This window comes from Oratosquilla oratoria, chromosome 8, assembly GCF_046742065.1.
Source record: "Oratosquilla oratoria isolate Oo_2021 chromosome 8, ASM4674206v1, whole genome shotgun sequence".
Lineage (NCBI taxonomy): Eukaryota > Metazoa > Arthropoda > Malacostraca > Stomatopoda > Squillidae > Oratosquilla > Oratosquilla oratoria.
The window spans coordinates 23,187,562-23,200,869 of record NC_134784.1 but is presented as its reverse complement, the minus strand read 5'-3'; the positions used below and the strand labels follow the sequence as shown (position 1 = coordinate 23,200,869).

The 13,308-nt window shown below is 38.2% G+C and overlaps 1 protein-coding gene across 1 annotated transcript; it reads right to left on the bottom strand.

Annotated features, from left to right (window-relative positions):
• On the bottom strand, positions 1–12,219 carry LOC143027635 (aspartate aminotransferase, cytoplasmic-like). Its single transcript, XM_076189022.1, has 8 exons — positions 12,006–12,219; positions 8,777–8,958; positions 8,529–8,637; positions 3,065–3,249; positions 2,311–2,494; positions 1,867–2,032; positions 992–1,134; positions 1–755 (listed from the first exon to the last, which is right to left on the bottom strand). Exons 1-8 carry the CDS (start codon positions 12,115–12,117, stop codon positions 604–606), a joined length of 1,233 nt encoding a protein of 410 aa, XP_076045137.1. The 5' UTR covers positions 12,118–12,219; the 3' UTR covers positions 1–603.
• Between the last annotated feature and the right edge of the window lie 1,089 nt (positions 12,220–13,308).

The window sequence follows — 13,308 nt, the reverse complement described above, 5'->3', positions numbered from 1 at the left end:
TTTAACAGGTAATCGTTTATTTGTCTCATGACTATTTACATCATGTACAGACGGCAACTTGGCAGCTGTCATGTCACTGGCAGAACAAACTCAAGTGTCCTGTACAGTATTCTACATAAACAACCAATGTCAAACTACTCCACAGTTCTGTCTGTTGAAATCCTCTAATGTACCAAGGATAATACAAGTCGCATTAGAGTGCAGGAGGAATTTAAATTAGTTTATATACCATAAAAGAAAAGCTTGTAAATATCCAATTAAATCCATCAGTACTCAACTTAAAACAATTGATACAATTGCTTGTACCCACATATCCTGAGTATACTTCCGTGACACTCAAGCATCAATTGGTTAATTAACTGACAACTATGTGTATCAAGATAATTTTGGCTCAACAATGAAATCCAAGTAACATAATTGCATATATATACCAGTTGTCAAACATTAACTCAACATTTTCGTTAACAAAACATTCAAGTAGGAACAATTACGTCTCGGTAACATAATGAACAAGTTATACTTGCATTTTTCAACAAACTAATGTATGATACATAATTTCTCTGTTTAAGGCTGGTTCTGGTTAAACTGTTTCAGTCCTACCTATTACAAACTTGCTTTGGGTATCGAAGTTACAGCGTCGTGAATTGCCTCGGCCACATAATCCAAGTTATGAGTCGTCAGACCACACATGTTGACTCGACCACTCGACAGCAGGTATATGTGGTACTTTTCTGCCATATACTTGACCTGTTCAGCTGAAAGCAGAGAACAAAGAACTTCAGACTATTATGAAAAGCACTATCAAAGTAATGGGAGCCACTTTTGATTCTACAATCACTGGTGGCTCTCAGCTGACTCACCGTGGGGTGATGTCAACAACCTTACCATTCTCAACCCTGACACGCATGCCCTATGATGAGAGAGAGAGACCCTTCCCTCTATTCCATCAAGTTATTACAGTACTTTCAAGTCCTTTCTATGGTTTCCTTACCAGAAAGTCCAGTGAAAGAGAACATGCCAATCTGGTCAGTGATGTGTTCCCAAGTGCCTGGTGTTCCCAATTTAATAAGACGCTCCTTCAGACCTGTACGCATTTCCTTGATGCGGTCACTCATGGTCTTAATTGCTCCCTTCCTGTAAAACAATAGGGAAAAACACCAAATTTAGTAATAAACAAAAATAATAAATAAATAAAATAAATAAAATTATGATTTTTACTCTTAAACCCCTTCATATAAATGATTCTATGACAAAACGCAATCATACTTCCTCAATATTCTCCATGTGCAGATTTGTTATAATGAAATCTTTATATCATAAGTATGTCATGTGACATCACAAATTAGTTCAGAACTTGTAATACATTTACTCAAAAATAAAATGTGGAAGAAGTATTAAAGATATAAACCCCCTCCACATAAAATAAACTCCTGCTTCTATCAGCAACTTATTTGTTGTCAGCTGCAGGTACATACATATACCAAAGGCTTTTTCCCCCTTACACGGGGAGGTAGCCAAAAGATAAAGGCATAGAAACCACTCCCACCCATTCCATTTCCTATATATACCACTCCCCTCCACCCTCCTCCCTCCCTCTTTTCTTGGCACTTCCTGGATGATGGGTCATCCCTGCATCCTGTCCACTGCCCTGGGTCAGAAGCAGTGTCGCAAGACACAGCACATCCACAGCAAGGCTGCTTCATAAATTCAGCGACCTCCCCCCCCCCTCTCCGTCCCCTCATGCAGAAAAAGAGAAGACGGAGAGAAAACCCTTCGGGCTGCGTCAAATGCAGGTAATCTGAATAAACCCAATCAAGACTAAAAGGGCTAAACTAAAAGTCAATTCAATAACCAACGTGTTCTTACCATTCAGCAAAAAGTGCATCATCATTGAGTACCCTGGCTACAATGCGAGCACCATGGTTGGGAGGATTGGAGTACGCACCACGGACCAGCAAGGTCAGTTGGGATCTGATGGGAGTGATTACTGCTGGGTCCTTGACTATCAGCGTCAAGTTCCCTATGCGCTCATCTGATTTGAGAAAAACATTACATTGCCATTTATCTACATATATACTAGCTTATAACAAAAGGGCCCCTCATAAGATATGTGACATCAAGGTATGTATCCACCCATTCACCCATCCCATACGAAATTGTTCTCCCATTTTATCTTAGTTACTTGTGGATGAAGGCCCATCCTTAGGGCACACCAAGGAAAAGGTTGGTGGCTGGGTTGAACGACTTCATACAAGCTCATGGTAAGGATGTACCTATACCTCCTTTGCTTACAAACACAAGTCTACTTACTGTAGAGCCCAAAGTTTTTGGCAAAGGACTGCGTCACAAGCATTTCAAAGCCACGTTCAGCAAAATAACGGATAGCCCACGCATCCTTCTCTAGGTCTCCTGATGCAAAGCCCTGGTACGCAGAGTCGAACAGTGGGAAATGGTGTTTTTCTTCAACTGCATCAGCAATTAGCTTCCACTGCTCCTGTTGTACGAGAGAATGAAATGATTTATGAAATAATGCTTAAACAACATGAAGCAGCGATTTCAGTTGTCTTCAAGCGAGCACAAGGTACCAACAAAGGGTACCTATATATGATGGCCCTGCGAGAAGGAAGCCAGTGCTCTTACTGTCACCCAAATTCAAACCCTGTCAAGTTCTCGCTTACATATGGAGGTGCAGCCTCAGGTGGCTGACCCTATCTATCAACTTTAACTGTAGTTCCTCTGACTTTAAAACACAAGGAGTGCTAACAACCAACAACAGCTCCCATCCTGTTATTTTCGGTAAATGATATAGAAACCATCCCATACTATACAATGCAAACATTGGTTCAAAGTTTCTTCCCAGAGACTATGGGAGGCCCCAGGGACTGTTCCCATCTACAGTGGGGCTACAGGTTTCCAATCTATGAAACTCGGGGATTTAAGACTAAAAAATGTATCTGTGAATATGTCCCTCACTTCATGATTGCATCCATTCAATTAAGGGGTACATCTAACATTACCCTGAACAAAGACTATACAATACGTCTTCAATGACCTATTTTCGTACCTGCGTAGGGTCCACACCAGTGGGATTATGAGCACAGGCATGGAGAATGATCACGGACCTATCTGGAGCACTGCGTATATCTTCCAACATGCCATCAATGTTGAGTCCCTTCGTGCTTTCGTCCCAGTAGCGATAGGGCTTGGGCTCCTTGAAGCCAGAATGGAGGAAGATGAGACGGTGGTTTCCTGAAGAAGGACAAAATTGAAGATTTTTTTTTTTTGTATAAGGTACACAATTTTAGATGTCTATTTTCTTAATCTTATTTTACACATGTTGTGGGGGTTAGCCTCCCCCCCTCACCTCCCAAAACAAATAATAAATGAAAATAAACCAAAATTGGAATTTTTAAGTTGACTTAATATACAAATCAAACACTGTACTTTTTGTATAGCATGCATGTACGAGTTTGCTCTTAATCCCTTCTCTCTGGTGATGCATATTTCATTAAATTAAATCTTCTGGTCTTCCTATCTATATACTATCCTCAGGTGGTGGTAAGAATACAGTGTTGAACGTTTCACCATAGCATTTAAAACTAACAATTCACTTAATCATTCTCAAGTTAAATAAAATCACACGTCATTGGCAAAAATTAAATCTTTATAGGCATGGTTCATTAAAGTCCATGCTACAAAGTTCTCTGTGAGGGGCACTGTCCTAGCCTTCTGATAAGAGGGAGTTTGTGACATTAAACCATATCATTAGTACACCATGAAGGAGGCACTGAGCACCAAGGGAATGCTTGTTGAGTAGGGAAGGGGGAGAAGACCGGAGATCGGGATGAGTGGATAATGACTGTGTAAAGATGATACTGTTATGCAAGAGTGAATGGGGGGTATGAGGTGCTTATGTGTTAACATTTTGATGCAGCCTGAAGGGATTTCTCATTTTCTTCTCTTTTTCTGCACGAGGGAACTGAAAAGGGGGTCACCTATTGAGTGAAGTGGCCTTGTGGATGTACTGTATCTTACTACATTGATTTTGACCCAGGGCAGTGGGCAGGGTACAGGGATGATCAGTCATCCATGAGGAGCTAAGATGAGGGGGGGGGGGAAGGGTGGTGGATGGGAACAGAATGGGTGGGAGTAGGTATGTGCCTTTGAGTTGGCTACCTCCCTTATAAGGGGGAAAAAGTTCTTGGTATATAGATAGGTTAACATCATCATAATGAAGAGGTTAATGTTCCAATTTTTGCAAACTTAAAATACAAACAAAACACAAAACAATGAAACTTCAAGACATAAGAACAAGTCCTTGAGTATCTGTTATATCAACTTTGCCATTTCTAAAATCTAATTTAGAAATGCTCACATGAAAAGATGTTAACCTTGAGCACTGAAGGCCATGTAGCCTGAGTTTTTCAACATATATGCATGAATGTGTACATCATTTGAAAAATAGTTTCAGAATCAATAACCCCCTGCTGTACAAATAGAGCTGAGACAACACTTGATATAAAAAACCTAATTTCTACATAACTATCACTTCTGAACTCCAGACTTCAGATATATATATATATATATATATATATATATATATATATATATGTATATATATATATATATATATATATATATATATATATATATATATATAGTAAGAATGGAAAGACACGATTGGGAACAAGAGACTTTCTTCCTGACCAGTTTTACATTTTGAGGCGTCTTCAGAGGTATATTTACAGAAAATGAAATCATTGGTATTTGTAGGGCAGTTGCTGTGGTTTATGAGGGACATGGGGTGGGATTCTGTATGTTACTTGGCTTGGTGGTCATGTGGTCAGGAATAAAGTCTCTTGTTCCCAATCGTGTCTTTCCATTCTTACCATTCATACACCTGTCATGATGTCACGATATAAATAAATATATATATATATATATAAGGAGGGGCAATGTCATACTAATAAATACATTAAGATTCATGCCTTGTTGCTAGTCATTATGATTAACAATGCAGTTGTAAAGAAATTGCACACAAATTCTAAATATTCTCAAAAATGATAATGTGCTTGTGAAATTGTAAAAGCAGTGATCAGTGAAGGCAATAGGAAACACAGATGGGTGTAAACAACTTGTATGAACCACAACAGAGGCATTGAAATGTCCCACATCAACACAATCTCTTCAAACCACTTCACCTTTTTTTTTAAGTATTTTCTATATATATTCCTTAATGTCCAACCCACACAGACCACCAACAACCTTGATGGTCTACATTACAATCAGGGAAAACAAAACAACAAAGGCAGATTAAAAAATTCTGTACAAAAGTACATCATTCTCTAACATAAAAAAGAAGCAAAAAATTAAAAAGATAAGAGCAAAATGAAACAATCCATTGCCCCAGGTATCTCTTGTAGAAGACCCATAGCTCTCGGGTAACTAATTGGTAACATCTACCAGACAGACCCACACGTCACATACAGAAGAAATACATTGTCTGGGTAAGGCTAGGGTGGGGTAGTACAGGTTGTGTGTGTGATACATTGATGTGGGGCAATTTCGGTGGCCAGGCATGTGTTCGCATGTTTTTAGTGCCATGTGATGTCCTGAATAAATCATATTAATGTGATTCTTGCTTCTGTTGGGCAAATATTTGATGGAGTTTGAAGGAGGACAGGGGCTTGGTAGTTGGCCTTGAAGTGCTCGTCTTGTGATCCCAAAGAGTCTGTACATGATTTTGACCAGTTATGTAGTGTGATGGTAGGTTGTCATATATGTTTCAACAGCATGACACTGTTTTTTTCCTTCATTTGATTGTGCTTGTGTTGTGGAATGAGCTGCATGGAGAAGTCTGAGGACTCTAGCTTGCAGAGAGTATGCAGATAATTTTCATCAAGTGTTCATTTGTTGGTTTGTGTGCAAATGTAGAAATAATTCCCATACAAACACAATTAAAACAGCATACATTACAAACACCTACATACCACCAAACACAGTGACACACAACCAAAATCCAACCTCTCAGTGATACAATCCATTGGCAGTGACAAAGTCCATAATACACACAAGTAATAAACCTTGAGGATATACGTACAACCAAAATTTCACACACAAAATCATCAAACAAAAATAATAAAAATCGAAAGGAAGCCAATCAAAGCAAAAGAAAAAGAACATATATTACAGACAAAACATGACATCACATGCTGGTCTCTTGCGAGAATCTGGGCAACAGATGGATTGAGGCCCTGTTTTACAATGCAGCTACATAGATTTTCAACATCACCATGCAAAAGCCATGCCCACACACGTAACCGTGACAAAGTTGAACCACCTCAGTTCATACTAAAACAGGAATTGGGAAGACTTTTTTTCATAATCAATTAATATATTCAAGGTCTCAAACAAAGTACAAAACTCACCAGGTTTAAGAGGATGGGAAGGTTATAACTGATGAAGGTGGGCAAGTATGCATACCAAGAAAGGAACAAAGTCAACCATAGCATACTCAAAATTCACGTACGGCTTCTAAAATATATTAATGCTCTTACAGCTATCATTACAACTAAGGTATATCAACTATGGAGTATTATAAGTGAAACAAAAAGACTAAATTAATACAAAAACAAGCCAAGTAACTTAAATACAAAGAATACATTTGACAGAAAAAACAAGTAATTTTCATCAATATATGTACCTATATTAGCAAAACATAAGTAAATAAACTGCAAAACAGGGTTAGAAATTGTGGACACATCATTCCTGAGAGTAATACAGGTAAGGTTAACATAATGGTGACAGGCAAGGGTTAGGTAAAAACAACAATGGTAACATTTACATACATACCCATCAAAGGGCCTTTTCCCCCTAACAAAGGGGGTTGCAGAGTTAAAGCATACGCCCACCCCATATACATGCATATACCAACGGCTTTTTTCCCCTTACAAGGGAGGTAGCCACAAAACAGGCATAGGAACCACTCCTACCCATTCCATCCCCTACAGACACCATCCCCCCCTACCCTCTTTATCTTGGCACCTCCTGGATGATGGGCCATCCCTACATCTTGTCCACTGTCCACCCCATAGTCCTCCAAAACAGATTCATTGCCCTCCCTATCTTAACACGTCCTTTCACACCACTCAGGTCTAAAACAATGGAGTGGAACAAGATACCTCCGTAGCAGGGATCAACAGCTGGAGCTGGTTTAGCCTCTATTACTCACCTACTCAAAATGAGGAGACAAGGTTGCATATGTGATAGGGAATACAAAAGTCATGAGAAAAGATGAGGGAGACTTCAAATTGTTACAAAAAGATCTATACAGAATATAACTGAAGCCAGGGGTGGAAAATGAGGGGTAATACAAAAAGCCAAGTACAGTAATCTTTCTTCTGCTATGACATTGTGGACGTGGTTGTGGACAAGGTTGAAGACAAGATTTAAAATGTGATCATTCATCTTTCAAAAATTCACACTTCAGCTATTCTGACCACCAGAGTTCTAGGCTGGCATGGGCACAAATTCCATTAACGCAATTTCCTATAATTACCAGTTACATTTTACATACATACACCAAACAGAATGCACCCACTCTTCATCTATCTCACACCTATTCTGGTCCCTTTCATCTTAGTTGCTTGTGTATGAAGCATCAACTCTGTCCTCTGCCTACTGCTCAGGTCTGAAGCAATGCAGCAAGGCAGAGCACCTCCATACATATACTCACTGGCCCTTTACCCATTATGGTGGGTTTGGGCAGCCAAGGCATGCATCCGGCATTCATTTTACCACAACTTCTGACATCCCCTTCTTGTCTTTTTCCTCCAACCAATCTAACAAACATGGTTGTATGCAGTAATGTTTTTTATCCAGTCCACTAGGTCAATTTTATTTACTAAATATTTTTCTTAGAAATGCAAATCAGGATTTCATCATGCTTTCTTGCTTTGGTCAGTCTTTCACTACAATCAACATTTTCTTATTTCACACCAATATAAAACTAGTTGACACATCAACTGTATAAATGTTCTCTTTTAGTCTGTAAAATATTGCTCTTCAACCCTTCAAATTCAAATGGAGCCTAAGTAAATCTTCATTCTGGACCTAATGGTATCAATATGAGGGTTAAGACATTCTGAATGAAGACTTGGGGGTCAATCTCATTACGGATAAAAACCCACAACAGATAAAACATATATGTAATGGTGTGGGAGAATGCTCCAAGTCCCATTTTCCCCCCATAATGCCAGAAATTATTCCTAAAGTTAACCAACGTCAAATTAATATATCTACAGAGAACCCCCTGTAAGCGAGGTGGGGTTGGGGAGGGGGTTTCTATGTAAATATATGATATATGAGGGCAATGTTTTACATTTTTTACAACACCTGGAGCCTTCCCCTGCAGTGATACCCATACGTCAAAAAAAAGATATCTATCAAATGGGATGATGCACAAATCCTCGTACCTTGAACACCACACAAACCCAAAAATGTATAGACAGTCACTCAAGGAACCTTACCCCATGTAGGAACGGAGTACATGAAGTTTTCAAACTTCAGAATCTTGCCCAAGAAGTCTGCGGCAACTCTCAAGCCACCAGTGCCTGACAACACTTGCACAGCAGTCACCTGTAAAAAAAAAAAAAAATTATTTTACAAAACAATAACTGACACAGGGTCAGGCCATGTCTGTTTATTTACATACAACAAAGAATACTATGAACTTAACCATGCATAACAGCCAATTAAATACTGATAATGATCTTACCTTGCCCTCCTTCAGGAGCGGGCTATCAGCTCCCAGGAGAATCCTGGATGCAGCAGTTGCCAAGGGTTCAAAGCCAAGGATGGGAAGGTACTCATGATTCAAAGTGTCATTATCCGCCATCTCCTTCTCGACTTTCCGCACCACCGGCAAAACCCATGGCTTACTATCATTGGTGCGGTATGCTGTGTGAAATTAATATGAAATTAACTCAAATCATATAATAAAAATAGAGGTACATAACATTTTTCTGAAGCTTGTGTCAGTAAAAAGGAAATAAATCTGACTGATCAAAACACATTTTCAGGAGTGAAGACAACAGTGAATTCTGGTAATTAGCCATGCAGGTGCAAATTTAATGTTCATTATGAACATTCACAAAATAATAACATATCTAGAAATTGACTGGAAATAGGGAACAAGTCAAGGGGATTTTGTAAAGTGTAGGCTTGTGAAATTAACTTGGGATACTTGCATCATTTTCTGCTGTGCTCGAGTGTATTACCATCTTGGATAAGTTTGTTTCCAGAATATTTTGTTCCTATGCAGTTTTTTTATTAGTTGTTGCTTAAATGAAGTCTATGTAGTGGCTACACTCATCATGAAGAATACTGTAGCAGTTCTGGTCAACTGTTTAACAGTCATATAATACCTACAATGTGGGCAACTGTGACATGTGAAAGGTATTTGCACCACCTACCTAAAAGTCTTGATGACAAGTGTTTGTAAAATTATACATTTCTAAAAATCTTGATGACAAGTTTGTAAAAATATATATTAAGAAAACAATCACAGATGTAAGGAATGAGTTTTCTAGTCCATGTCCTCCAATTTCCATCAATTTCAATTATGCTGGGTTTAAAAAAAAAGTGGGTTTTACAATAAATTTCTTTATTGTCCTTAGAATGTTTGGAGGAATATTCGCTTATCCAGTTATCTAAATCACACGAGATTTATTCAATGTGAAGACAATGATAGGGAGGTCTGTTTTGGGCAGAAGTTTCAACTTCATTTCTATGGAACAAGCTTGATTTAATCTACACAATTCAATGTTATAGGTCATTCAAAGTATCTTGTTGGAAAACTTCTTTTAGTTGCTTACTTGTCTAGCAGTCATAGGATTTATGCTTATACACATACCTAGATTCAAATTCATGTTTCCAACTTAATCTATATCTTTGACTTCCAATTATATTTAGATTTGAATTCATGTATTGTTTGAGCTTGGGCTATAGGTCATCATACCAAAAGTTCAGGACTTTCAGAAGTTTCTTTTCATTCTGGAAGGCAAGGTGTTGTCCTTCTTCAACTGGAAAGCAAATCTGGGACACTCTCCATCTCAGTAGTAAATTCCTTTCAATGAGTGTCTTCATTATCCATGTTATTGATGGCTGGACATGAACAATGTCTGACAGACATGTCCATGATGCCTAACAATACCTTGAACTTTTCATTCACCTTGACTATGGTTGTTAACCTCTCATTAAGAGGAAATGACCTACCATATCAAAAAATGTAGCCTCTACCTACACTTTCATTAAACATCAGAAGTTGCAAGTTGCATCAATGAAGATCTTGACAATGTCAGGCAACATCAATTTCAAACTATGGGCACTACATTTAATATACAAGGCACAACAATTCTGTTGAAGAAGTCTGACTTCAACTCTTTTTGTTTCCTCTAATGTTGGCTTCACTTTTACCACTGATCTTGAGGGAACTAAAAAGAATTCCTCAGTTCTGTTCCAATTATGACAAATTTAGCCCTGTAGACTTCCCTACCTCAAGGGACCCCAAGAAATGCTCTCCTATTATTGGCTTGTCTTCAAGTGCCACTATTTGTTAGCAGAACCATCTTTCTGGACAGTCCCTAAGTCCTCACCATGTTATCTTACATTTCAAATATTGGTTGAGTCAGTCAAGGTTATCTATAATCTTATCTTACATTTCAAATTTGAGTGGAGTCAGTAAAAGGTATCTATAATCTGCTACTATCCTGATTATCACACAGTTGCTTTTGACTTTAAGGTACAGCCTGAAATAATAAAAGTATTTCCACGGTTTACTAATCTCCTTGGTTTGCTTGGTAATCTTTACATTGATGATATCAACAACTTCATTTTGGTTCATTTGGAGAAGGTACAGAATAAAACAATCTTGGTTCTCTGCATAACTTGGATAACTCCTCTTCATTTAAGATTCAGTAAAAAATCATGTGGACATTTTCTCCCATTCTTTTAGGGTAATATAATCAGGATGAATCTGGTAAGGTCCTCTTCTGCCGAGTTCTTTTTCTTTGCTGGACAACGAGAATATCCAGCCAAAGGGGTCAACAGACAGCTCTTGATATAGTTCATTCACGCTGTTGTGGTGGCAATGTAGTTTTTTGCTCTTAGGAGTAGAGCTATTCATGTTATTCTTATAAAATGTTTATCACCTAAAAGATGTATGCAGGGTGAGTGTGGAGGGGGACACTGGAAGGTGAGCATCTCACCCTTGTAGAAGCAAAGACCCTGTTCTTAGACATAATACTAGCATAACCCATGTTATAAATAAAATGCATAATCATTCACTATCAACTGCATCCACATCTGTTTTCGATCATAATACTGCATTTACATTAAAAATTAAACGCATTTTAAAGTCTATTTAGATATTTAAACTTGTGCATTTTTTTTTACTCCGCCTCCTCACCTAACCAGTGACACTATTCCGACATGACTGTGCAACTCGCTCTGCAAGTAATTTTCCCCAATACGCATTACTACGTCACGGCCATGAACTCACGAACTAAACTGACAAGCGATAATCACTTTTCTAAGGTCAATAACAAATCAATCGAAAGCAATCTGCATCGGAGATTGTATCTCCTCTCCCACACAGGAAGCCGGGAATTCGTGACACGCACAACACTGTTCGTCTAAGTTTCAAGTGCAACGTATTTTCTAGCCGAATAAAAAATGCATTTCTAAACAAGCAAAACGAAACATGAGAATCTTTAGCTGTCGTGATTCACACACCGAACGAAAGATAAATGAATACTGGGATGCTTCGTTAGTTTCATTTACAAATTACAGGTAGAGAAAACTCTTGATGTTATAAAATGTAATTATTAGTGAAAAAAAATAGTTACGCGTAATCATAGAAGAGAAAAGTGTCCAACACCTAATTTCCCAGACAATTTAAAGGAATCGCACAAACCTATTGAATCTTTTTTCATTTAGTAACTTACCGCCAATACTTAGATTTACTTTCTTTTCATGTGTGTCGTCATTAAAGGCTTTTACAACAGCAAACACTTCAATTGGTGGAGCTTGCTGAACTTCGTTAAAAAGGCTACCCATTTTGGTGTTACTTCAGTCTGCGTGGGACGCTACCTTTCACGATGTTATGAGCAGACTGACGAAATCGTGAGATCAAGGGAGACTGTACGAGAACAGTATGGAGATTTGGCAACTGCCGATCGCTCGTCGTACCCTAAACAACAGCGCCAAGTCTTGATGCGGCTAGAGTGAGAAATAATATTTGTCCGATACATGTACATAGTTCTGCATAATTTTCTTCTATGATTCAATAGACAAAAATAAGAAATATTCTTATTTCATAAATACACAAAAAGAAATTATATATAGTTATTATATGCAAAACAATGGTTAATACAGCTTTATTTTCTACTTTTGTGTACAATAGGAATATAAAAACAGAGCCAAACTTAGAACTTCGAACGCCCTCCTGCTTTCATGCCGGCCGCTAGGGTAGACGTATTATGACAGGCAATAGATATTACTAGGGGCCCATCTCGCCGGGAAAACTATAGACGCAAGTATCCAACGTGAGTTTTAAACTGGCATAGACTGAATTCCCACTATGGAAACTTTAAAGGTGTTTTGAACACGATACTCATCTCTCTTTGCTCACCCATATTACATTCGTTAATAATATCTGTGTCATCTATAGTCTTCTTGACCTTTATTTGTCCGTGATCTATAACAAAATTTGTATGTCGTTCAGTAAAAGCTGTTCTAATATAATCACTCAATACAAAAGTCAGAATTAATATTACATACGAGTATGTATACCCCCGTAACCTTTTCATGCGAAATATGGTAGTTGCATTGGCACATATGCCTATGCTATTATTAGCAACATAACAGGTAATACTCATAGGATACACTGAATATCCTGAAAATATGAAGGCTATACAAGTTTATAACGAAAAGAGAGGTAATGCCTTCATTTAAATATTCTACAATAAGTAAGATATCAACTGAGAAACATTTCCTCAACAAGATCACAGATGCACTGTATCTGTCGCCGGTATCGATCTACACATCAACGGATAACATGACCCCCCTCATATAAGACAGTTTATGTAGATTCTCGCTGAGGCAAGATTAAACATCACAAATCGTGCCTCTACAATAGCAACAAGGATCATATAGCTGGTCACCGGGTCATACGTGACAGCCGCTGCCTTGCCAGACCTATTCTAAGATGATGCACCACGTAGGCTACACCGAGAAACAGACCTACGC

Bases quoted from the DNA above. Each gene is read 5' to 3' on its own strand.
- LOC143027635 (XM_076189022.1), bottom strand. From the start codon at position 12,117: ATGGGTAGCCTTTTTAACGAAGTTCAGCAAGCTCCACCAATTGAAGTG. The intron at 8,959-12,005 runs GTAAGTTACTAA...AATTTCACACAG, and splicing joins AGTAAATCTAAGTATTGGCG to CATACCGCACCAATGATAGT. The intron at 2,495-3,064 runs GTACGAAAATAG...CTCGTACAACAG, and splicing joins CTGGTGTGGACCCTACGCAG to GAGCAGTGGAAGCTAATTGC.